A 27,491-nucleotide genomic window follows, 5' to 3' on the forward strand; every position below is an offset into this window, starting at 1 on the left:
GGCAGTGTGTGTGCGAGTGTGCGTGTGTGTAACTCTGTCATTTAGCACTTCCACTATCCACATCTTGAGCAGTGTGATTGTCATCGATTCATTTCAGGTGTGTGAGGATGCAGTGCGTTTGCTTATGACGGTTGTTATGAGAAGAAAATTGCCCCCGCTTGAGTCGCAGTAATCGCCGCCTTGGAGCAGCAAGACCACACACATCTCATACTAACAGTCTCTGAAGTCGAATCAAAGTTACTAAAAATAGAGCTTCGACGTCTCTCTCCGGCGTTGCAACAGTGACAATCTCAATAGCCTCAGATTTACTTCATTTTCAGGACGTGATACTCTTTACTTGACAGTTTCTAGCAAAGTTACGACATATTTCGCAGTACATTTCCTAGAACCTCAAACATTCTTAATGTTCTACCAAAGATCTCTGCAATCTAAGGCTTAAGCACCAATTGTCCCTCTTTCATCGCCCAGATGATGATAGAAAGATGTATTAATTAATTTAAAATATACATTTATTCAATTTATTTTGGTTTCTTCTTATATTTCAGATCAATTCGATTTTCTTATTATTTTATCGGATCACACAATGTTTTCTTAATGAAAGCGTTTTTTTTATGGTTTACAGAATTACAGTACAATATTGTTTTTATATACACATTATTAAGTTTGTGTTTAGTAAATATGAGCTATATAATTTTAACATCACTAAAAATCATCTGATAACAGCATTGTATTTGTGTTATTTTCTGTTTTGATTTTTTTTTAATTAACTTTCAAACGGTTGATCTTAGCGCAAGATAATTATTATTTTTTAGACTTTATTTTCCCTTACAATTAAAAAATGAATTCACTCTTATAGCACAAGTATAGTTTATCTATTTAAATATCTATGAAGGAAAAAGGATTAAAAAGCTATTGCTAGTCATTAGTTTTCATTTTGGTCACGCTATAATGTAGGTTAGAAAGCTATAGTAGTGTCACAGTCCTACCATCTCAGTGTTGTCTGCAGAAAAGTGGCTTTCACAGTCGGCTCCCTCAAAGTGGACGGTCCAAGTCCCTGGTGCGCGCGGGTGTGGCGTCAATCGGCAGAATCCTGGAATTGAAAGAAAAATCAATTTTCATTTTCAAACAATTTAGACAGAAAATAGACGTCATCAAATCCATCATAGCAAACTTATATAACTATGCCTGGGCATTGTTTCAAATATCAATGTGGAGGATGGCGCCTCCTATTGGCTAAAAATAAAACACTTGGACAGAATAGAACTATTGATGAAGCACTTTTTTGAACATTTTTTGAGTGTTTTAGCGACTAACATTAAAAATGTAGGCACACTTTAAATTATGCAGAATAAAATAAATGAATGCAGAGGGTAATCCCACATCCACTAGTACTACATATCAAAATGTCATCCAGACAGGATCTGAGATCCTAACACGGTGACGTCATCGATTACCTCTCTGCAGCAGCGGGTCCAGGAAGTCCTGCAGACCATTGGGGAGGCTGCGGACCACGTCGCAGGAGTAACCATCCTCGGGCAGAAGGAACGGTAGCTGAAGATCCGGGTCCTCCTCCAGCTGGACTTCTCTTCCGTCGCTTCTCGCCAGCTCATCGGCCGTGTTTTCAGCCACCGCCACCACGTGGTCGATCAGCTCCTGCAGAGACCCACAACGTTAGCGCAACTCGGACACATGGCAGCGGTGGAATGTCTGGACTCACAGGGGGGATGTACGGTTCATCTGGAGCGCAGTGGTAGTTGTTCATGAGCGCATGCAGCTGCAGGGAGTTGAGCTTGAAGCAGGTGTTGTGTATGTTCTGCACATCCTGCATGGAGTACTTGTCCATGGTCAGCAGCGTGGTGGCCTGCAGGACACATAGATCAGAACATGTTTAAGATTCAGGGACCTTAACATCCATTTATACGTCTTGAATTAATCATTCATTATGAAATAAGACGGTTAAAATATTGAGTTTTCTTATTTGGCTTTCAGACGTGTAGTCATGTGTCCACTTGAGAGCGCCACTGAGCCTCACTGAAGACCGAGCAACAGTTCCAAGATCAGTCATTGATTTAAATATCCCCGAGATTCAGTGAACTTAGATGACTTGACAACAAGTTCTTATTCTTGAGAGTTACCGGAGGACTTGGCTCTATAAGGGATCACTAAATACAAATAAGAATTACAGAAAAACACAGTATGGCTCCGGCTAGACCAGACCCGGGGGCCACTTGCAGCCCTTTGACTGTTATCATGTGACCGTCATGAGGTCAAAGTAAGATCATGTAGAAATGCCTCTTATTGCTAACTAATAATTTAAAAAAATGTCTTATTCATTTCAACATACAACAACTCCATAAGATGATGGTCAAGGAATTATTTTCCTCTTTCCTTCCTATATAAGGAATGAAAAAAACATGGCTTTTATCATATTTTATATTTTTTATCATATATAATAAAATAACAATTGCATTTTCAGCTTGATTATAAAGTGTCATGGTAAAAACATCAACTTTTCTTTTTTTTTGTTGAAGATTTTGCTTCTTCTTTCTGTTGGTTTGAGGGCCCCTTGAACAGTCACAGTATTTATACTGTGGCCCTTGACAAAATGTACTTACTAAGTCAAGATAGACTTCAGTTGCTCAGTTTACTAAGCTGTAGCTCCATCATACAAGTAGAACTGTTTCAAGTCGAGCAGACACGACTCACACCTTCACCGCATTAAGACGCGTAAAACCTGTCGACGTCCCCACCTGGACAATTCTGCTGAGGTGGCAGTCGGCCGCCAGCTCCAGACCCTGCTTCTCCGCCCAGGCCTCGATGTGACTGAGCTGCTGGCGGAGGATGGCCCCCCAGTAGTGGCAGCAGAGTCCAGAGTCGGTGTCAGTCACCAGTTTGTTGAAGAGCCACATGTTGATGAAGTGGAAGAGCTGCGAGAACAGCTGGATGGTCAGAGCGGCGTTGACTCTGCAGCGCCGCAGCAGCGACATGGCGCCGGTCAGAGTGTGCAGGACATCCTCTGGAACAACAAACATTTCATACAGTCACGACAGGAAAACAGGTGGAGCTTGAAATACGACTGAAATGGATTAATGCCTTCATGGTTACCGATCTTGGGTCTTTGTGGATTATGTTCCTCCGGGTCGTCCAGGAAGGCCGTCATGTAGTTGTTCAGGTCCGCCTGAAGGCAGTGGACCAGGAACCTGCAGATGTTAATACAACGCATTAGCTGGAGAAACATATCCATGCCTAAAACTCTACTGCGCTTTTTGTGGTCAATGTTGCTGATAGTATATATAAAAAAGTGTCTGAAACAACGTAATGTCTCTTTTAATATTCAATTACACAACTAATCAATCAATTCTTATTACATGGGACAGTTGTTTAATAATTTGATACGAAAGATCCTTTTTCTGTTTTAGTCTGATTTCATTATACATTTATTCATTCCTTAAGTTATAGCTAAACTTCCATATTCATTATTTAATCAAGGTAGAGAAAAATTGATTTTCAAAATCCTGATCCTTTTATTGTTCTTGTGAATCTTTTCATAAATTCAAATAAAAACATTCGTTTTTATTCACAAACCTTAAAATAAAGTAACAATATTTGTATATTTTGTTCCTCCATCTATGGCAGGAGATTCTTTTGAGCAGGAACAAATTGAATCCGGAACATTCTCAAATTAAAAACCTTGGTTTTCTTTTTATGCCAAAGCAAACAACAATTTTCTCATCAATACGATATTGCATTATTCCTTTGAATAGCTTCAAAATAAAATAATATTTTCCTTATTATCATCATCTATTATAGTAGTTGGTCTTCAATAGACACAACATAGTTTTTAATTTCTCTTTAATTAAACTGACTTGAAAGCCATCTGGACCAGGTGGGCGAGGATGTCCTGGGCGTCCAGCGTGACCCGGCTCAGGTCTCGGTCCTGCTTGATGAAGTTGAGCAACTCGGAGGCGTTGGCCATCCAGAAGGCTAGCGCTCCTGCGATGTTCTTCTGCTTCTGTACGCGAGACGCCAGAGAGACAGAGAGCGAGTGGTTAAGAGCCAGAGAACGAGGGGTTAGACGAGGCGACGGCAGCAGGTGTTTCTGTTTGAGCGGCAGCCAGAAGGAGCGGTTGTTACATCAGAGAAAGACTCATGCCCTGCGTTGCCCGGTAACCTCCTTCAGAGGGAAAAGTGGAAGAGTGGTCATTGCCGTCAGTCGGAATGAAATCACATCAATGAGTTTGTCGACGGACGATAATGACCAGTCTTAGGTGAGATCATCAGGTCCTCAGACAGACAGACTTATCCTCTGTTTAACCACAACATTAGCAACATTTCTCAGCTCTTATTTCCCATAATAGTACGACCACCATCATGCTCGCACGTCTGACTGAGCTTCATCATCTGCTTCATCCCTTCTCTTCCTTTCCTTCTGTGAGAAACTGATCTAACCTCATACACATGCTCACAGTCAAACTAAACATGAAGTTATGATGCTTTTCAAAACATGTATGAGGTCAGTGTCTGACGAGCCGATTGGTTAATATACCAGGCGTGCCAGGTGGAACGAAGCTCGCTTCCCTGCACTTGTTAATGCATGAACAAATCAAGACATGAAGACAAAACCCATCATTCAGTAACAGCCAGAGAGTGAAAAAAATGGAGCCAAACACATCCAAAATAACAAAACTGAATGGTCGAAGACGTGAAGCAGAAGAGGTGGAGGAACCACGAGGGATTCTCATCTACAGTCGGACCTCAGACAAGACAGATGAGGGAGGTCAAGAGTGTTTGCTTTGGTTTCGCTGCGTTTATTTTTGTTTTTAGTACCAGGCAGGTCCGGGAAGCTGAATGGAATTAGTCGGGTTGATGTTGCTGCTTAGTTTTCCGGCTGTTGGAGGAGGTTTAGTTTATATATCCGTTAGGGTGGAGAACATGAAGCAGCAGCAACAATGACAGGCTGGTCAGATGGAAGCCGAGGAGAGGAGAGGAAGGAGGATAGAGATGAGAAACCTAAGGATGAGCAATATGAGCCTTTTGCTTATGACACTAACCTGATGATTAAACCTGCTTCTGATCTGGTGTCCCTCAAGGGTCAATAGTGGGTCATGTGTGTTTTACATGATAGTTTTAAAAACGCTTGAAATAAAAATAAATGCTTAATTAGGTTTTAAAAGCCAACTTAAGCGTGCTGGAAGAAATTAGGGTTTTTTTGTTTTCTTTTGGGACAATGACTTTTCTAACCTTTTCTAATATCTTTCATTCTTCCTAACAATTACTAAATATTGTTATCTTCTTAATTTTTACATCCATCTTTCAGAAAACAATTTAATATTATATTGTATTTTATTAGCCTTCTTGGTATTTCAACAGTAGCCCCTTTTCTTTATTTGTAATAATTAACAAAACAACATCTTAAATTAATATGACGACTACAGGAAAATAAAGGGCATTTTCAGGGAGGCAAAATTACTCTTCATATCACCCATCATGAGTAAGAAAGAGAGAAGAAGAGAAAATAAAAGAGATGTACACGAGTCTGTAGCAGCCATATCATGGTGTGCTATCCTACCTGATCCCCTTCAGGACTTTCCTGGATGGAAGAAGGAGGAATAGGAGGAGGAGGAGGAGGAAGAGGATAATACGTTCACAGGACAGAGAGAAAACACATCAACGGCTACAGCATGGATAACACGAACTACGACACACACATGGTCATGATTGACAATGTAAAGCCGCAGTGAATTAGTCTGTCACTGATGAAGACGTTACAAGATCTGGGGGGGTCTGGCCGCTAGGGGGAGCTAGGGATCAAATCAGAAACGCTTCATGAATTCGTAACAGCATTGCAGTTTGAGGTGATTCATCTGAAGGGGGAGTTGATGGAAGTGAAATAAAAGATCTGCTCTGTGTCTGCTTAAATACAAGAGTGGTTGAACACTGGCTAAAAGCTCAGTGAAGCGAAGCACTGGCTGAGAGCTTAACAAATAAAAAGCACTCATTAATTATGAATCATTGATCCTCAAACTGAGAACAGGAACATTCTGAGTGGTGTCTTTGTTAATGGTCGGGCAGACATTTGATTAAAAATGCAAGTGTGGCGAGCAGTAAAATCTTGTACAGTGGAAACATTAATAGTATAAATAATTAAATGAATGATTTAAAGCTTTTATTAACAAATGTAGCTTTTCATTATGAACATTACCCTCAGTCGGTACTCGATACATAAATAACCAAAATGCATTCACTGAATAAAAAAATAAAAATTTAAATCACAGAAACAACATTTGAATTAATAAAATATAAAACAATAAACTGCTTCCCAGGTTCAATATACTTTTGAGTAATTTTAAGATTAAAGTTTTTCGATACAAATTTTTATCCAACTTTCTATTTATTTATTTTTTAGATCAGAAACATATAAAACTTCTCACTAGTTAATGGTATATTTTAACTGTAAATAAGGCCATTCCAAATAAAAAATAAAAAATCCCCTTAGTTTTTAAAACGATAAATTTCAGGAACTGGACAAGCCAACCATAATTATCTTCCTTTTCTTCTGTGAGCTAAGAAAAGCACTTGGTAAAAATACAAAGTTCCTGACACTGGATGATAGAGAGATCCCCCAGAACTGACTATGTAACCGACATGATCGTGTGCAACAGCGGACGAGACAGAAACTACGATAAAATAGTTTAAAAACAGGTAAAAATAAGATGGTGGTACTGACCTGGATGACTCCCTCCATCATGCTCACCATCTTGTTGACGATGGCGATGACTTTGTGTGTGCGCTCTGATGGCGACATGTCCGGCCGGTAGACCGGCGACAGGACGTAGCGGCAGGCCATGTACAGGACGTACGTGGGCGAGAGCTTGAAGTGAACCGTGGAGCTGTTGGTGTAGTTGATGATGGCGGAGAGGAAGGTGTCTTCAGCTGGAGGAGCAAACACACTCGTTTGAATGAATCTAAGACATGAGCTGAACATTTCTCATCTCATAGAGCTCAAACGTTATGCTGGTCAGCTGCACATATGTTACATGGATTGAGAGTGAGTGGCTTCAGAGGGAAGTCGAACAGCTGTATTACTTCACGGCTTTATAAACACAAATCTACAGTCACTTCCAGTCAGTCCACAAAGATGCATCGTGGGTAAGAGACTCACATAGTGACTTTTTAAACATGATGACGGACAAAACTGAAGGCATCACAAAAGTTCACCTTTTTCATTTTGGTTTAAGGTGATTAACAATATAAAGCAGATATACTAATGAGAAGAAATCAGTATGTTAAAGAAAGAAAAATAAACTTAAACATAAAAAATGAAAGAAACAGACTTTGAAAACAAAACGGAAAAAAGGTAGAATGAATTGTGGTTAAATGAAAAGACCTGAATAACTACGACAATCCAATTATTAAAAGAGTTCAAGAAAAATCTAAATCACAACCAGATGAAAATAAACAAAAATAATGTTAACCATAAAAAGTAAAATCAGACATGAGATGGGGATATATTTTCATTCACTCAAGAACAAAAAAATACAAAATAAGAGAAATTATAAGAATATTTAAGTCAAAAGAAAATGTGAAATATAAATAAAACAGACGCAGTCAAAGATTTTTTTACTGAAAGTTAAAATGATGAAGAATAGAAACTATTGTATATTATATTTAGGCCAGTAACCAAAGTATTAACCATATTAAATATGTTAAGTTTAATGTTCATATTCTTGTTTGGACTACAAGTAAAATTGAGTAAACCAGCAAATGAAAAGACTACGGGACAAACATGTTAATCCTCCCCACAGTGAAAGAGTGGAATCATCAGATCTAAAATGAAGCTGTGACTCAATAGTTTCCAGTTATCGAGCGCGTGATACTCACAGTTCTCTCTGAACTCGATGCTGGCCGGCAGAGTCGACTCCGGCCGCTCTGACAAACTGTCTTGAGACCTGAAAGCAATTATGAACAGAGCAGATACCGATTAATACTCAGAAGATGAGGATAATCTGGAGGAGGACGAAGAGGAAAAAGAGGTGACCTGCTGTCCTGCATCTCTCCCCGGATCATGGGTTTGACCATCCCTCGCTCCATCTCCAGCTTTCCAGAGCTCTGTCCGCATGAGAGACAACACAAGCGTCACACTCTGCTGCGACTAAAAACCTTTATGACTCGAGTCTTTCATGTAGATGCGTCTAACAAGGACTCAAAGCACAAAACACCTTTGAACATTAACACTTCAAAGAACAAAGGACAATCAAAGGCGGAAGGCAAATCAATAACACATGCATTTATTTAACAAAATAATCTGGGATTTTTAAGGCATAAAACTACTTGATAAACATTAATTTATAAATCCATTATCCAACATTTAAAACCAATACATTCAATATAATGAAAATTAACTTACTGACAAAAAGAGGAAATAAATTGAAGTAATAATGAAGCAGATAATTCAAGAACGTGTTCCTGTCACTTAAAAAGATTGTTTTGATAAACCAAAAAATTGGAATCAATAAATACAATTATAAACAAATTGTCATCTTTCACTTGGCTAAAATTCCTTTTTATAACAAAATATTGTGACTAAGAAAATATGAATTACCAAAAAAAAGAAATGCATATAATTGAAGTGCAAGGAAATGTTTGTCAAGAAAGTAAGACAAGAGAGAAGAACACAAACGTTAGGCAGTGATACTCTGGAGCGACAGACAAGTGAAGTGGTTACCTTGCTCGTGGGCAGGGCAGCTCCGGTGTGGACGTCTCCGTGAAGATCAAAAGTGGTCTCGGGTACGCTTCTGCAGTGAAGACAGGAAGAAGCGGTTGAACAAACGACGAGGACGTCGGCGAGGAGGCATGAGTGCTGCCGCGGTTTCACAGTGACTCGCATGCAAACTGATTATTTGCTTTAGACTCAATAGCTTTGCAGTCAAATGACAGCCGGAGATGAGTTGCTCTGGTTTCAGTGCAGCCGATTCACTGACAGTCTTTTAAAAGCGTTCTGCTTCACATGGTTATTAGCAGAGAGGCGGGTCAACAAGCTGGAAACATCAATGGAAGCAACCAACGACCATGAGGACTCAGCTTTATTACACACTTTTATTGACTTGCCGCGAGTTGCCAACCCTCCAACTCTGACACACAATGTTACAGAACTTGAACTAATTCAATTAGTTTAGTTTAAATATAGTCTAATTAAAGTGTCTGCCCTGTGTCAGACCTGGCCGTCCTGGTTTATAAACAGTGGCCGTCTGGGGTGTTTATGGAAGCACAGGCTGCTTGAAAGATGCTCAAACACCCTGAATTAAAAGTTAATTCAACCACAATGACAGATAAACCGGTCTCCTGTCAGCAGCTACCGATTAAAGCCAGGAAACTACAAACGCCCACATGTTGTCAGATTATTGAGTTAGTGTCCAGCTAGTCCGTGTCCTCAACATGACTCATCACAACATAGCAGGCGCTCACAAATACTTCCACAAGTTTTGCACATACTGTGTTTAATCCCTGCTCAGACCATTCTGTTTAGACACAAAAGCAATGCAATCCTGACCTTTAGTGCTTGTTTTGAGTGTAAACAGGGGGCGACGAAGAGAAAGCGACAGCGAGTCAGAAAGATTCAAGTTAATTCTCAGTATAACCTCTGTCCAGGAGTATTGTAATTTAGACGAAATCCTTCCGACCAAGTCATTTTGTTTTGTTAAAAACTTCCAACACTCGTTCAAGATGCAGCAAAAAAACATAGCGCCTCAAATACAGGCGGACAAAGAGCGCCTCTACTTGTCGAGACACTGTTTTTCAAGGATTCTAGAGACTTTTATTGATGGAACAGATTATCAATGGGATTCCTTTCTATTCCAGTTGATGGGAGATAAACTTGTGCTTGAAGAATAAACACAAAAGTGTGTTATGTGGTAGAGTAGGGGATGAGGGAGGACTTGTTTATTGTATTTATATTGTTTCTTTACTGTTCTATTAAAACTAGCCGGTTAATAAAAGGTCCTTCAGTCTCAATTATAAACCATAATTCTAGCAGATTTCTCACTTGAAATTCAAGTCATTTCAGAGATCATGCCGGCTACTTGGGGGGGAAAAGACAGGAACTATATTCGACCCACTCACACATGCAATGAGATTGGAGGACAGTTGGAGTCATGGGGGAGGAAACCCACACACGCTTCAATTGTTTAATAAGTTAACGCTGTCTTCGACTTCCGCAATGGATTTTTCCAACTGCTTGATTTTGAAAGCTCAACCTCCAAACGTTGGCGTTAGTCCAAAAAAAGGATCATTTGAGCAACAAAATGTCACTTGTGTGACGTGTCCTCATTATTGTTGCATGCTGTGGTTGTGGAGATCCAAACCTCTTCCCGTTTCGCTCTCATCATGAACGTCCGCTTACATCAAGTCACCGTTTTTATCTTTTCAAATGGAAAACAAGCAAATTCTCCAAAGAGACTTACGTCTTTCAAGCAGCTTCAGTCACCCTGTGAGTCATTTAATCCAAGTAAAAGCTGCTTCTCTGCTGGATCTCATCATTCCCGGACTCTTATCTGATGTGCTCTGCGCTCGTGTCAGCGTGTGAAAAGGAGGCCACACCCCGGAGCACGCTGATCAGATTAGAGGGCGGCCTGTCAGCCATAACCCTGGACCTCTGCTCTTCCTCTCATTTTCTCAGCCGTCCCTTCTCCCTCTCTTGCCTTCATCCACAGCTCTGCCTGCCAACTAAAAAACCTCACACTCTCCTCCCTCCGTCTAAAATAACAACATGTTGTTTTCCCAAAAACAAAAATAGCAGCAGACGCAAGAAAACTTGGCCTCGCTCTCTCACCCGGACTTGTGCCTGCTCCGCATCATCGCCGCCGGCTCCCGTTTGCCGCCCTGGTCGAACATCGGGTCCACGAACTTGAAGACGTGTGCCGAGCCGAACTGTAGGGTGGAGCCTGAACGCAGCATGGTCGTCTCGGCGATGCGCTGCCCGTCGACGAAGGTGTCCGCGTCCGGGCCATGGGGAGTCACCGTCACCATGCCCTCGCTGTGCGTCAGGTTGCAGTGGTGAGGAAGGATTCCTGGACCGAGCAGCTGAAGACAGAGAATAAGACGTCAGGACTGATGGGAACAACAGCTAATGACCACAGTTTTGAAACACATTTGTTAAACTTCTATTCACAATAGATTTAGATTCAGGTTTTCAATAATTTTTAAGGAAGCCTGGAAGTTGGATCTTACAAAATTATAATCTGTGGGTTGATGTTTGCTGTTGAAACATCAGATTATCACAGTATTGTGTCTTTAATTCACTTAGAGCTGAAGTTTACAAAAGTTCACTTTAAACGAGCTTTGCAATGGAAAATGAACAATTCAATTATAAAAGAATAATCCAAATTACTGTGAATGCAATTCATTAAAAAAAAATACATTTCCTTTAAATATTTAACAAAAAATATATGATAGTTAATTTATTTTTGATTTCTGAGATTTGACTTAAAACACTTGAAATTAAAGTATTATGTGTATCTTAAAAGGAGATGGAAAATGATGTATAAAAGGGACAAATACAACAGTGCAAATGTAATTCTAGAAATGCAAATACAATAATAAGATTTAATGGTGAAGACATCCATTACGTATATACTGTATATTGCACCAAAAAAGTATCTTAAATATTTCAAAAGAATAATTTAAAGAAACAAGATGTGGAGCACTACAATGAAGAAATGTTCATCATGCTGTTATTATATTATATATATCATGTAATTCCACTAATACAAAATGTTTTTGCAAAAACTATCTTTTTGAGTAAACAAAGTATATGAAAATATGTGGGGAGTCCATGAGAGTTGTATCTTGATGATTAGACTAGATGAACTTCCACATGTTTCTGCCTCATTGCTCTTTTCCTCTGAAACTAGAGCCACTCATGAAGTCGACGGCCGAAGCGTGACCAGCACAGTCCGTGAACTCACCTGAATGGCTCCGTCGTCCGTGCAGTCTGAGCCGACCTCAGTGATGCTGAGCTGAAGCCGGTAGAGCTTTGGTTTGTCTCGAGAGTCGGATCCATCTGAGCGAGAGACGACATAACTCAACACTGGAGCGAGCGAGGCAGAGACGTTCAGAATAATACGCAGATAAGAAGGTGGACAGTTGATCAACACATTTCAATTCTGTAGAGAGAAGACTTGACTGACAGACGCTGAATATCAGACTGCGGATTATTAGTAAACACAAATTTAGTAAAGAAAGCCTATTTGTTAAAAAAGATGAAAGAAAAGCAGATAAACTACAGGTGAAATAAGCGAGAGCAGAATCATTTACCACTTAGAATCTAAGATATAAACTTTAAGATTGATTATAAATTATAATCAACGTGATGCTGTGAGTGACAACATTTATAACAATGTACAAGAGAACAGCACACTTAAGTATTTTGTTTACATTCACTAAAGTTTATTGTTATACTTGTGTTGTTGGGTTTTTTGCACGACTACTATGGAAATTAATTGATGTTAATATTGTTTTGTACTTTTTTAAGCATTCATTTTTTGTATACAATATATTTTCAGATGTTGTACATTGAAAGGTTGAATTTGTTTTTTATGAAGAATATAATTCAACAATTGCAATATTTTCAAAATGAATCATTTTTGTTCTACACATTAAAACACAAACAACTAAATTAAAATAAACATAATCTATCAATTTACAAATTATTTAATTGTAATGTAATTGTTTATTGTTATAATATGTTATCATATAATATGTTCATATTATCATGTTTACATATTGCACTGCGTTTTATCTCATATGTGTTCAACATTTTTCTATTTCTGTTCTTCTTTGAACCTGCTGATGCAACAACCTAGAAAACCATGACAGGTGTGATCATTTCTGTTGAGTTTTTTTAAATAAAATGATAGATTGTGATCAATGACGAGACTCCAGTAAATAAGAGAGCAGAGAGTGGATCAGTGTGTTTACCTTCATGGTGCCGATAGGAGTAGTAGGCATAGTGATTCCCTCTCCCTACGCAGACAGACGGGCAGCAGGCACAGAGGCAGAGGAACACATGCACAAGGCCCAACACGCACGCGCACACACACACACACACACACCATGCCATAAGAAAGTTGGGAAGAAACAGACACACGGCAGAGGGTGAAAATGCAGCAGCAGAAAGAAGTAAATGCAGCATCACCGTGTCAACCTCCAACATTTAAAACCCAATCCAGAACTTTCCAGCAGCTGCACAAGCATACTTTTCAATTCTTTATCAGTGAGTTGAAGAAAAAAAGAAAAAAAAACACCCCAACTGTCCCGGAAGCCCGACTCTGCCGGGACAGTTGGGAGAGGAAAATAGCATCAGGGAGGTGAGCGACAGGAGAAACTGAGGAGGGGTCAGTAGCAGAAGTTCAAGCGGTTAGTTAGTGCTGGTCAGTGTCACATTCTGCAGATGACTCCTCGTCATTGACCGCATTCCAGGACTGAATGACATAACAACTTACCTCCTCAGTTGTGTCTGTGCCTGCAGGGGCTTTAGTTTACTAACCAGTGCCACGCTTTACTAATGTGACCATTAAGATACGTTTACACTCTCCCGACATCTATAGAAGATTGTAACTTCAGCTCTGGGGCACAAAAAATAAAACCCAAATATAAACCTGCGAATAAGTGACTGGTAGTTTTGAGAAAAATAGATAAAAGGGACGCTGCTTTCTGCATTTTTGTAATAAAGGATAATTCAGACATGGTTTCTATTATATAATAAGAGACATAAGGTACTTCCAAATTTGTTTTTTTCAATATTTAAAAAAAAAATCCAGCTCTAAAAAGCTTTAAACAATATATTTCTGATTAAATGTATATTAATAGAGAAAATAACTGCCATTGCCTGATTTAAACTGACACTTAAATTATCAAAGCTTTTTTTTTAAATAAAAAGCATTGTGTGGGTCCAGTAGAACGGTAATAAAATGTACTAGTGTGGTGTTACGTGACGTACCGGGGCTCAACTCCACTAAATAAGGCAGTTTCTCAGGAGGCAGAGAGTTGCTGCCGTCCTTCCCTCGCAGACCCTTGTCGTCAACCTTCCTACCCTTCCTGCCCTGGTAGTCCGGAGGCCTCTTCTTCAGCTGGAACACTAGCGCTCCTACATGTACAGAAAAATAGACGCGATTATGACCAAGTTTTCTGTAAATATGCAACGACTGATTTCGGCCGACAGGGGGCGCTGCAGACCTTTTATTTTAAAAATAAGCGCAGCATCAACAGCTGTAAATAAATTTCCAGTAGATCTGGTTCAAATTACCTCTGTCCGCAGGCCAGTCCCTGAAGATCTGCAGCGGACACTCGCCATCGTCCAGGATCGCCTCCTTCCCAGACTTGTCGTCCTGCTGTCGACACAAACAAACTTGAGCCACGAGTTGATTAAAAAATAAAAGACCTTTTTGTCTTTTGAAATGTGTATTAATAACCATCATATTCTTTAAATTACGGTGCGTCTAATCTAGAGGTGTCGAATTACGCAATTGCGATTAATTCATTAGTCATAACCAGCGTTTTTTTTTAGTTTACGATTTAACTTTAACGTTTGTTTGGAAGTTTCCTTTTCGTTTTTGTGTTTTTTGTTCTTGTGCTTGAGTTGTTTGAGGTAAAAACTTTTCTAATATTTGTTTTTTTATGTGTTGACTAACATCACTTTATAGAGATCTGATGTCCCATTAGATTTTAATTTAGCGAGAAGGTTGCTGGATCGCTGTGTGGATTTTGTATGTTCTCCCCATGTTGCGTGGGTTTACTCCGGGCACTCCGGTTTCCTCCCACAGTCCAAAAACATACAGAGGTTGATTGAGAACTTAAATTGTCCATAGTTATAAGTGTGTGTGTGCGAATGGTTGTCTGTCTTTGTGTGCCCAATGAAACTGGGATAGGCTCCAGGCTCACTGCGACCCCCAAAAGGGATGAAGCGGTAGAAAATGAAAGAATTAATTCATTATTCAGCCAAAAAAGCACAGCAACATCCAGCCGAGAAACTGAAGATTGCAACACTTGAGGGGAGCCTCAAATACAGGAGACTGTAAATCTGTTGAAAATAAAAGACTTCAAAAGACACTTTTCTTTTTTATCTGCCAAAATATTGAATTTAAGTTAAAGAGTTAAGGGTTTTACTCTGCAACATTTTGGTCAGATTGAAACAAGAAGTCAATAAATGAATTAATCTCCTTTCCACACGTCAGCCACCATCACTCAGATATTTCAAATGTCAGAGCATGACAAGGTTAATGGTCTCCCATTAGCTGGAGTTAGCACTGAAGTACTGAACTTATTTTTAGCTATAGGCGACAACAGTCCTTAGTATTTGTGTGGTTACCCGAGCGATGCAGTACTCTCTGGGGTTCTCCTTCTCCAGTCCGTACTTCTCCAGAGCTTCGACGACAGCAGAGTCGGCCGTGTCCCTGGTGGAGAGCAGGATGGTCTTGTAGGGGATGTTGGGCTTCAGACTGTCGGCATAGATCCGCAAAGTCCCTCCTGTCAGGGGAAAAACAAAGATGGAGGGTCACAATAGGAAAAACTAACATCTGAGAAATAGACAAATGGAGGAAGAACGTCCTTTTTTAAATATCCTTCATCATTTTAACAATGCTCTGCTATGATTATTTAAAAGTAAGGTTGCTTTGGTATAATGTACAAGGTTAAAAGCAACAAAAAGTGTATTATCAGTTATTTTTATACGATTTGCAGTTTGTTCAGGTGTTTTTCCAAAATCCTGCCCCTCATGATAAAAAACAGTTTGCACGTCACCGACTAAAGAGCAATCACAGCACAAAAAACGTTTTCTCTCTCCTCAACACTCCAGAAAAGCCAGTTAAAGTTCCTGACGTTGGTCGTGTCCTTCAGTGTTGGTTTGGAGTCTTACGACAACAAGAACGTCACAGTCTCACCACAAGCAAAGTGTGTGTGTGTGTTTGTGGACGCTGTTAAAATCTCTTTTTAGCGCTCTTTCCATCTGTGCGTCTGGCAGAGTGGTGCGGCGAAACAGTCACCCTCGCTGGTGCCCATGTTTGTGTGAAGCTTCTACTCGAGCATCTGCGGAGCAGCTGATCTGAGACCACCTCGTGCAGAATGAGATGAGCCCAGTGAAAATAAACAGTGATGGCGGCATGTACAGGAGCAGCAGCTGCTCACACCTGGACGTGCTTTCCCTCGGCTCCTTTTACGAACAACTGGTTCAGCAGAGAAGTGAACCATGAGGTTTAGGTGGTTCGTAAACACCATGAGTTCATGTCAGGTTGATTCACTTGTGTCCAGAAACGAGTGGTCGATGAGCTATTTAGGCCCATTGTTGCAACTCCAGCAGCTGATAATGGCCTATTGTTACATTTGACTCAGTGTCTTGACTCCATTTCCCTTGTAAAGACTCACCATAGCTACTATTTGCTTTATATTTCAATGTAATAAAGTCAGTTCACAAAAAGAATAAACATACAGTACAAATGAAAAGATAACACCAATAAATACTAAATTATGTTAATTATTTGTTCTAAAAATAACACAATAATAAATAATAAATAAAATAATGATAATTACTTAGTACACTATATAAACAGAAGTGAGGGGGTAGGGAGCTGAGATTATAAACTTTTATTTAAAAATAGTATTTTTTAATAAATAGCCTGATAGAAGGTATACTAGTTTGTTTTGTTCTCCTTACTATGACCTTCCTTTCATTGCAATATCACAGAATAATGATATTATATAATTAAGCAGTAGCCAATGTGCAATATGCAAGTAAGTAAGTAATTTATATTTGTATAGTGCTTTTCCAGACCAGGGTCACAAAGCACCTAAACAATGAAAACAATACTCAGTAAAATATATGCTCAAAGGTCAAGACAACACCGAGAAACTGGCAGCCAGAGAGATTTTAGGATCAGAGAAATGCGAGTTCTTCTACTAGAGCGGGTCAGAATTCTCGCTGCAGAGTTTTGTATTAACTGCAAGTGAGACAACTTCTTCTTGTTTAGATATGATGTAGACAGAGTCAAACAGTGTATATAAATAGCGGTCACCCTTGACCTTTGTTTGGACCTTTGTTTTATTTGTTTCAGTCAGAGACATGTTTACAAAAGTAGAACTTTGTCAGGGCATGAAGTTGTAATAAGCACACGACGGACGACTTCAAGATAATAAAGCTCAGATGGGCTTCAATCCAACTCGGAGTTCTGGCTACTGAGCAGGGATGTAAACACTTCTCTCCCTCGTCGACGTGTAATCAAATAGCTTTTGGCAGGTGGTGTCGTGAGAGTACCTGAGTCAGGCCTTCCGTCGTTGCTGATGAACTCCTGCATGCGCTTCTCCAGCTTCTGCTGCCGCCTCCTCTTCATCACCACCTCGGGATTGGAGATGGTCCTGGTGAAGCTGGTCTCCGGCATGTCCTTGTACACCTCGGCTGCCAGGCGGTTGTTTTCCCTGGAAGGAAGGACAATGCGTGACGGATGAGATGACACACGCCGTTATCGACACCTCATTGTGTCGCTGCAGATTGATCAGATTGATCCATAACTGGTGGTTATTATCTGGTCTGGCTTTAAAAAACCTGTGTCTCTTCCCAGTGGTGATGAGCCACTACGCATGTCCAGAAAAATAGTAATATGCATGGAAGGCAAAAACAAGCGTTTGAAGTGAAGTATATCATAGTGTAATATGGATTTTTTTTAACAGGGTGAGGCTTTTCAAATCTTCAGAAATTAAGTGTCATGTCTGGGATAAGAACCTCCTCAGAACAAGGTCACTTTCAGGTCAAGCCATCATTGGGCCGTCCCGTTTGATCTGTTGGCCAACAATCACCTGTACCTTAAATGATCTACTTATGAAGGCCAACAATCACCTGTACCTTATATAATAATAATAATAATAATAATAATAATAATAATAATAATAATAATAATCTCTATTTATATAGCGCCTTTCTAGACCAGGGTCACAAAGCGCTTTGACAGCCATTCACACATACTGATGGGAGTATGATCTACTTATGAAGGCCAACAATCACCTGTACCTTAAATGATCTACTTATGAAGGCCAACAATCACCTGTACCTTATATAATAATAATAATAATAATAATAATCTCTATTTATATAGCGCCTTTCTAGACCAGGGTCACAAAGCGCTTTGACAGCCATTCACACATACTGATGGGAGTATGATCTACTTATGAAGGCCAACAATCACCTGTACCTTAAATGATCTACTTATGAAGGCCAACAATCACCTGTACCTTATATGATCTACTTATGAAGGCCAACAATCACCTGTACCTTAAATGATCTACTTATGAAGGCCAACAATCACCTGTACCTTATATGATCTACTTATGAAGGCCAACAATCACCTGTACCTTATACGATCTACTTATGAAGGCCAACAATCACCTGTACCTTATACGATCTACTTATGAAGGCCAACAATCACCTGTACCTTATATGATCTACTTATGAAGGCCAACAATCACCTGTACCTTAAATGATCTACTTATGAAGGCCAACAATCACCTGTACCTTATACGATCTACTTATGAAGGCCAACAATCACCTGTACCTTATACGATCTACTTATGAAGGCCAACAATCACCTGTATCTTATATGATCTACTTATGAAGGCCAACAATCACCTGTACCTTATATGATCTACTTATGAAGGCCAACAATCACCTGTACCTTAAATGATCTACTTATGAAGGCCAACAATCACCTGTACCTTATATGATCTACTTATGAAGGCCAACAATCACCTGTACCTTAAATGATCTACTTATGAAGGCCAACAATCACCTGTACCTTATATGATCTACTTATGAAGGCCAACAATCACCTGTACCTTATACGATCTACTTATGAAGGCCAACAATCACCTGTACCTTATACGATCTACTTATGAAGGCCAACAATCACCTGTATCTTATATGATCTACTTATGAAGGCCAACAATCACCTGTACCTTATACGATCTACTTATGAAGGCCAACAATCACCTGTACCTTATACGATCTACTTATGAAGGCCAACAATCACCTGTAGCTTATATGATCTACTTATGAAGGCCAACAATCACCTGTACCTTATATGATCTACTTATGAAGGCCAACAATCACCTGTACCTTATACGATCTACTTATGAAGGCCAACAATCACCTGTACCTTATACGATCTACTTATGAAGGCCAACAATCACCTGTACCTTATATGATCTACTTATGAAGGCCAACAATCACCTGTACCTTATATGATCTACTTATGAAGGCCAACAATCACCTGTACCTTATACGATCTACTTATGAAGGCCAACAATCACCTGTACCTTATACGATCTACTTATGAAGGCCAACAATCACCTGTACCTTATACGATCTACTTATGAAGGCCAACAATCACCTGTACCTTATACGATCTACTTATGAAGGCCAACAATCACCTGTACCTTATACGATCTACTTATGAAGGCCAACAATCACCTGTACCTTATACGATCTACTTATGAAGGGACTTTTAAAAATCTGTTGAATCTAAATTGTGTTATCAAGCTGTCACCATCTCACTTTGTTTAAGGAAAAGCTCAACACCGAAACTAGATTTTTACCCTTCTTCACGATTCAGCGTCTGGTCGTCCCCGTCTGAGATCCGTGCGAACTCCTTCTCCCTTTTCTTCTCCTTCTTTTTCTCCTTCTTGGATAACGTCCTCTTGAAGTTCTGAATCACTCCATCCTTCTCCTTCTCAGGCCCATTAGTCTGACTCTTCTTTTAGAAAACAGAAATCAACGTTAGCCAGCCGACACAACACACCTTTGGTTCCCGCCCAACGTTCACAGTCACCTTGAGCAGGATGTCATTCTCGTTCTTCAGGACGAAGCGTCCCTCTCTGTCGTCTTTGTTCCAGTTGAGTTGCACCACCAAAGGCTTCTCGTCCAGGTCCAGCTGGCGCTCTTCTAACACACACACAGATGCACACGTTGATCCGAGCGGCAGCACTCACGCAGCCAGCTACGATTTAACACAAGTTCTACATCTGTCGCTCTCTTCTCTTCAGGATCAGCACTCACCGCCACTGACGTGGACCTCGTACAGCGAGTACTTGGGCGAAGACAGCATCCTCATGTCGGGTCTGAACTTCTCGGCTAACGTCTCGATGACGTCCTGCGTCGTCGCCGTGCTCGACACTCTGATGCACTTGGTGGCAAAGTTGCCGGCGACCCGGTCTTGGAAGTAGAACCTCATCACGCCATGAAACTCCAAGTCCTGTTTAAAAAGATACAAACATATTTAACCATCTAGTACAAGATTTAGAGTCGGATTGATTAGACGTGGACATATTTGTTTAGAAAATATAATTGCTACATTATATGTAGCTTCAACTTGTTTCCCGTTTTCAAAGGTAACTCAGTACTGTAAGAATATAACACAGAACCTTATTTAATCCATAATTTATTGAAATTTTGTTGAACATATGTTTGTTTTATAATTTAGCTCCTTTCCAAAACAAGAATCGTAACTTTTTTGTATCAGACTTTATACATATCTGGACATTTAAATCTTAATTTTTTTTCTGATTAGGTTTTTTTTATTCCATATAAACATATTGGCAAATTAATAATCATGCGTTAGTACAAGCATGGAGTCGAATAAAGGAAATAAACTGCACAGCAATTTGAATATAACATTTCATTAATTTAGAAAAAATCTTAAGGAAAGAAATTCTAATGTAAATGAAAAGGAACAGTGGAGGAAGCAGAAGCATCATAAATTTGACTTAATATTCCAAAGGTAAATGCAATAATCATGTTGCACAAAAACTTATTTAACCGTTTCACACCTTTAAATTCCACTTCACATTCAAATGCTAATCTGCAAGATTTAATAGTTCTTAAAATCTGAATAATATTCTCAAGTGCGTTCTGTTTACACTCCTGCTTCATTAATCGCTTATAACGTATGAGTGACAATATAAAAAGCCTCAAAAACAGGTATGGATGTTCAGGAAAGAGACCGGTTCGGCAGCTTTGACAGTCATGGGAGAGCAGCAGCAGGTCTGGGTTAGAGCCATCAACATCAACCAGTGACCGTGAATCCAAATACATCTGTCATTCTCTTTTACTGACCTGCGATATATGATGTCCCCTTCGAACATTTTTGAACTTCTCAGAACGAAGACAAACCAGTCACACACTGGTTGATCAAATGATTGCTAATGGATCTACAGCCCCAACCATCAACATCTTCCTGACCTCATCTTTATTCATGCTGAGAGAGCCGACTCAGCAAATGGCAGATATATTCACAATCCATATGAAAAACTTTTTCTTTTTTTTTTTTAAAAGAGCTACAGTGACACACAAGAAGCTAATGAAGTAGAACCAAAGTGATATATCCGTGGCTGACATTCATCAACTAGTAGGGGTGCGCGATATATCGGAAAAATATCGACATCATGATATTGGCACGTGCGATATGCATATCAAAAACATGTGCGATCATTAATCATTTTTCATTGTATAAATCAAGCATTTCTTAAATGCGCACTTTGACAAATCAGTGTCACGTTCTGAAAAGTTGTCAATTTGTGTCTCGTCGTGTCATTTACGTCTTGTCTGTATGTTAGCTGTGCAGCTTGCTAGGCTCGGTAACAATGGCGACGCATCTTGCCAGCGCGCTGACTGGCACTGGCTCAGTATATACACAGATTTTTATTATTATATTATTGAATTGGTGATCTCTAGCAGAAATGTTGTCCTTCCATTTTCATATTGTATCTACAATCCATGTGCTGAACCTTTAAACTTGTAGCAATTATAAACCTTGCCAGCTCAACAGAAAAAAAGGAACCGTTTGGTCTCTGTTGTGCAGAGTCAACAAAACAAAAGACACGTGACTCGCTGGCAATCCGATCATCACTTCTCAGAAAATAACTAGAAGCCAACAATACATGACAATGCATTTTAGTAGATAGTGTGATCAGTGATACTAGGGATGTGTATTGGCGAGAATCTGGGGCCAGGATACGCATCAAAATAAAGGGACAACAATACAATATATTGCAATATATTCTAATAAAAAAGGAACAAGGATATGTTTGAGGTATTGTCTGTGTACTTGACCCAGGCTTTGCAGAATTTACACACCAAATGACTGCTTTCATATGTCCTGAAACAAAGAGGAGTCCAAACATCAGCTTTAAAATCTGTTGGAGTGGACTGTATCCTCTCGTCCTCAGTCATTTCCAGGATCTTGCACGACTTTATTTTTCCTTTAGCTGCAGAGGATTTCATTTTTGCACTGAAAGTTTAATGCAATACAAAAATGAAACGTTGTAAATCTTTGCATGTGGATTGCAAATTAATTTAAACTTTTTTTTTATTTAAACACATTTTTTTGAACTGTAATCTATAAAGTAAAACAAAATTTCTATTTTTTTTTGAGGGAAAGAAAAGAAGATCTGTGCTGTGTAAATTCCGATACAGCACCATGAAAAAGAATATATAAATATATAGCCGTATCGATATTTTCTAAAACCCCTGGTGGGTACATGTAAAAAAAAAATAGAAAGGAAAAATTATTTTTTTCCCAAAACTAGCAACAGTGTGTCATCATGTTTATTGTTTTAGTCAAGCAGTTGTCAAGCTTGTATTTACAATTGTAAGAAAAGATGATGTCATTCCAAATGTTGCAGTCAATATATACAGATAAACAGCCACAGCTATGATCCACAGCAAAATAGCAAAACAAGTTTATCCCACAGCTGCTTTTATTTCCCTTGTTTTGCAAACAGAGACTCTGGGAATGCTAATGCAGCTATTTCAGACTGAAATTCCATCCGATAAAGGCCGACAAGTGTCGAAGTTAGCAAAACAAATTCACCTGTAAATGAAGCACAGCAGCTGGAGAAGTCATTTATGTGTGTTTGTCAAACATTTTGTATTTATTCCAGCAGTGCAAGTGTGTAATCCTCAGGTTTGACTGTGCCAGGAGGCATCAGCCTAAAGGGAAATAAGAACACACAGTTACATCGTACACACACCAGGAACAGTGAGAACAAAGTGTATGCGTCACCTGCTATAAAACCAGCAGAACTGGACCATCACCTCATTCAAGCTCACACAACTAGGTCAACATCATAGATAAGGCTTATCATCTGGTTAAAGATAGAATATGTCAACATGATTGTGAAAAAAATGTGATGATTTCTGAGTAACTTTGTTTGATGAGTGAGAGAGGTGCAATAAAAAACAGGAAAAAGACCACTGGCAATTTATTTGTGATCCAAAGTGTCTGAGATTTAAGAATATCCAAAGCCAGGATAGACACTTGATAATTGAATTATTTTATTTTTTTTCCACTGAGATTTACATTTTTATATCATTTTCTTTTGGAGGGGGCAGAAAAATCAGAAATCCTACAATGAGGCAAATTTTTATTTTTTTCAACATTATATAACTTCAAGAATACAAATGATAATAACAAACCAGGGTGGAAAAGGGACCTAAGAAAACATGCCAATAAGATTTATTTTTAAAAGATTAGAAAAGACCAGGCCTTTAAGCAAACAAGTGAGCAGGCCAAATAAAAATGTATATTTACCAAACTATATATAACTAGAAGTACGAGTGTGATTCATCTTTTCATTCTTGGAGACTCAACTACTGTATCTTTTATCAGTTTTACTCTTATTGGAATTCTCTGTATAATTGTTGACATCCACAATATCTGTTTCTTATCTTAAACACTGGCATATTAACACGTTACTATATTAACATAAATGATAATCCCCAGGCCTCGAGTTTGACACGTATATCATTTATTCCTAATAGTACCAGAAGTACCAATAGTAATGATTTCCCTACAGAGTATGTCCAGTGTTTCAATTCGAAAGTTGAGAAAAGAAGCTATTGCTTAGTCTGGTGGTCAAAGTCTGGATGCTCCCCAGCATCATTCCAGAGTTATATGCCATAAATCTATATTGAGGTACTTAATATACTGATTAAAGTAAAACTTAATATAGTCAAGTGTATTTCAAAATTTGAATATGAATAATTAAGGTATAAAACATATTTTCATGCATCATTACAAAAATGACAACATGAAAACTTCAAAATCAAGGCCCGACACTGTCGGGCTATGAAAGAAAAAAATGTGATGTCCGTGAATCATTGGACGACCACAAAAACAAGACTTCCATGTAAACAGTCCAACCACTGATCCACCCAGCCGCCAATATAAAAAGATAATAGACATCTTAAGTCTGAAAAACTGGACCTAATTAAAGTGATTCCTTGTGGGTTCATCTGCAGCTTCCCACACTCCTTTTATGGTCCCTCTTTCATCCCCTTTTCCCCCCTTCACTCTCTCTCACACTCTTCTGTCCCACTCAGCTCAGGAATGTCAGACCTAAACCCAATTCCGAGCACAGATTCGTACCAACGGCTCAACGGTGATTCTGCTAGAAGGTCATCTTCTGAAACCTGACTTGCACCTCAGAGTCAAAGGTCGGAGATCTGTGGTCTGTCGGATCATTTACTTGGAATATAATGTCTACATCTCAAACCATTCAGAATTAGCGGCATCAGCAAAATTGTATCGATCGACACCAGTCACTACAGCAACACCAGAGCAAAGTCTTAAGTTAGTGGAGTCTATCACAACAGATATGTGGTGCGAGGAGACGATGAGGGGAAAAGATAAAAAACTGTCATAAAACAACAAAATAGGAACGGACACTAATGTTTACAAGAATAGATGTTTAAGGCTCAGCTCAAGTCCATCAGACCTTCGAGGAGAGCGTTGAAGGATCTGGAACTCCCTCAAAGTTATGCATGATGGGATAAAGATCTAATTCCAGCGACTCAAGACACTTGGCAGACGGAACAAAGACCTTAATGTAGTTGAGTGAGTGAGGCAGACGATGTTATCAGGTGTTGAAGACACTGACCAGACCCCTCCACTCTGGACGGCAAGTCTGTTTTACTCTCTGGGCCTTTTAATCGATCCATTTGTCTCCATTTACTTGTTGCTGGACTCAGTTTATTGTCCTTCTTGTAAACAACATCCATTTGCCTTTGTCCATTCAGGTAATTATCAGTCTGTATTCACTTCTGTCTTCTGTTCATTCAGAAGTGTGTATTGGCAAGAATCTGGTGATACGATACGCATCACGATACCATTGTGATACTGTAGTAACAAGGATATATTTGTAGTATTGTCGAGTACTTGACTCTGGTGTTGCAGAATTTATAGACACATGAGTCTTGACGAAGTGACAACTGCTTTCATTTGTTTTGAAGCCAAAATATGTCCAAACGTCAGCTTTAAAAGCTGCAGGAGTCGACTGTATCCTCTCGTCCTCAGTCATCACCAAGATCTTGCAGGATATCACTGTTGCTTTAGCTGCCAATCTAGCTGCCAGAAGTTTAATAGCGATACACGAAAATTTACAAATGCTGTGAATAATGGCACATAAATTGTAAATTAAAAATTGTTTATTTTATACACACTTTATTGAAATGTAAAACATGAAATGAAAAACTATAATAAAAATAATATAGGATTTGAAAGCCATGAAATAAAAATAAACTTTCTTAAATGGATACGGTCTAGTTGAATCGATTCCGTCGATACCAAGTTGACGGCAGGTAAGGTTCACAATCAGAGTTCGATTTGCAGAACCGATTCTTCTCAGCAAAGACTGACATTTTCAGAGCTCATTGCTGAAAGTCGTCTCCGTCAAAACCATCAGAAGAAATAACCAAAGTGTCTGTAGCGCTCATTATACAGAACAGGGTTTAATAAAAATCCAAATTTGGCAAAGCGCAAGTAAAGGTTAAACCCTGGTTACCATGGAGACACAGAAGACTGACAATAAAAAGATTAATTTCAAAAGAAGGGAGGAGAAGATGTCTAAGAACAGGAATAGATTCCAGCTGCTGTGCGTCATCCAAATCGCTCACATGCACAAACACACACACTTCTTGATTCAATATTTGTGCAGCCCCACCTGCAGTAACGGGGGGATTCCACCATAAGCTCAGACTCAGAGACACTCATCACAATTGAACCAGCAGAGACCTCAGACAGACCAGGAGACTTGATCCCAAGCAAGCCAGAGAATTACTTCTTATTGACATCCCATGTCATGTCTGGCGTTTGCGGTTCCTCTGGAAAGTTATTGTTGAAGACTCCAGCACAACACTCACACCACAGTTGGTTCTGTGGGTTTAGAGGCGGAGAATAGTTTCATGAGGTTTTCACAGATGTTAATACTTTGTAGATGGATCTTGCAGTCAAATCATTTGTATTTCTTTTGTACTTATATATATATACAGTATATATACCCTAAGATAAAAGAACAATATAAATCTTTTTTTTTTTTTTAATGGAAGTCTCTCTGTGCCATTAGATTATTTTAACAGTTGAATTTAACATTTTCAATTAAAAACTTTATTTTAATAATCTTTAACCATGGATTTTTAAATAATTTAAAGTATTGTAAATTAAAGAGTAATTTCCATTATTATTTTATTATTATTTTTACACACAGTTTGGTATTCCAATCTCAATAATTCAAAAATACATTTTCTAAAGCCAATATTCCATTTAATTCTTAGCCTTTTAATATATGGACATGCAGTCCAAAAGGTTGCAGGTTCAATCCCAGCTCCAGACAAGCTTGTGTCGTTGTGTCCCTGAGCAAGACACTTTACCCTGATTGCTCCTGATGGTAGACTTGGCGCAGGTGTGCAGCCTACTCCCATCAGTATGTGTGAATGGCTGTCAAAAGCACTACCGAATTTCCCCTCGCGGGACTAATAAGGGATTCTAAAAAAAAAAATTTTTTTAAATGTCAACGTAAGTACGTCAAACCAATACGTTTAACATATAACTTGATATTCTATCTATTTTCAAAATATGTATTTATTTTTTTATTTTTTATTATTAAATGCTTAAAAAAAATCATTAAAATAAAACAATATTGCGATGACAATGATATACTATAGTATCTGCCTGTTGTGAATCATCAGTAGAAAGAAAAAAAGTACATCCTTAGTTTTTGTTTTGGCTGCTCTCTTTTTCTTAAACCACAATAAAGAAAAACAAGCCCTGGTGAATATATAGTCTCATGGACAGTAGGTCGTCATTTCCTTGCTTCATCATTCCTCAATGAATATCAATGGACTCGTGACTTCCCCGTCCTGGATTACATTTCCTGTTGAACGACCAGAACCGTAGAGGAACAAAGATGAGGTTTGCTCATAACCTGATGTTTTTCCTGTGTGTGGAAAAGAATGAGTCTTTGTCTCAGGTGAGTTTCTGTTTCGGTATCGAGCTCCGAACCCGCCTTCCCCCTTTAAATTCTAACACAGTGAGGTATTGTGGGAGTGCAAATCGTCTGGATCCAGGCAGTGACGTGGGCCACAAATCAGATCTGCTGGCCCGCCTTCACGAGCGGCCGGC

At 39.1% G+C, this 27,491-nt stretch overlaps 1 protein-coding gene across 22 annotated transcripts in view; it reads right to left on the bottom strand.

The window, feature by feature from the left end:
- The window catches only part of afdna (afadin, adherens junction formation factor a), a 63,587-nt gene that overhangs the window by 24,512 nt on the left and 11,584 nt on the right, over positions 1–27,491 (bottom strand). For 11 of the 22 annotated variants that reach the window (XR_015713216.1, XM_087805253.1, XM_087805245.1 and 8 more), the window contains exons 2-22: positions 20,093–20,288; positions 19,866–19,978; positions 19,633–19,790; positions 17,303–17,463; positions 15,365–15,522; positions 14,303–14,387; positions 13,997–14,143; positions 12,976–13,020; positions 11,964–12,058; positions 10,829–11,079; positions 8,726–8,795; positions 8,039–8,109; positions 7,882–7,949; positions 6,728–6,933; positions 5,570–5,590; positions 3,867–4,012; positions 3,106–3,200; positions 2,751–3,016; positions 1,718–1,861; positions 1,455–1,653; positions 987–1,090 (exon numbers count right to left, since the gene is read on the bottom strand). Coding sequence is in view for 21 of the 22 variants with exons in the window: in XM_087805253.1 (XP_087661379.1) it covers positions 987–1,090; positions 1,455–1,653; positions 1,718–1,861; positions 2,751–3,016; positions 3,106–3,200; positions 3,867–4,012; positions 5,570–5,590; positions 6,728–6,933; positions 7,882–7,949; positions 8,039–8,109; positions 8,726–8,795; positions 10,829–11,079; positions 11,964–12,058; positions 12,976–13,020; positions 13,997–14,143; positions 14,303–14,387; positions 15,365–15,522; positions 17,303–17,463; positions 19,633–19,790; positions 19,866–19,978; positions 20,093–20,288 (2,799 nt within the window). In the remaining variant the exon portion in view is untranslated. The remainder of the gene's footprint in view (positions 1–986; positions 1,091–1,454; positions 1,654–1,717; positions 1,862–2,750; positions 3,017–3,105; positions 3,201–3,866; positions 4,013–5,569; positions 5,591–6,727; positions 6,934–7,881; positions 7,950–8,038; positions 8,110–8,725; positions 8,796–10,828; positions 11,080–11,963; positions 12,059–12,975; positions 13,021–13,996; positions 14,144–14,302; positions 14,388–15,364; positions 15,523–17,302; positions 17,464–19,632; positions 19,791–19,865; positions 19,979–20,092; positions 20,289–27,491) is intronic. The other 11 variants (XM_087805262.1, XM_087805249.1, XM_087805265.1 and 8 more) reach the window with 7 other exon arrangements.

The sequence above is a fragment of the Callionymus lyra genome, chromosome 13 (genome assembly GCF_982586985.1).
Source record: "Callionymus lyra chromosome 13, fCalLyr1.hap1.1, whole genome shotgun sequence".
Classification (NCBI taxonomy): domain Eukaryota; kingdom Metazoa; phylum Chordata; class Actinopteri; order Syngnathiformes; family Callionymidae; genus Callionymus; species Callionymus lyra.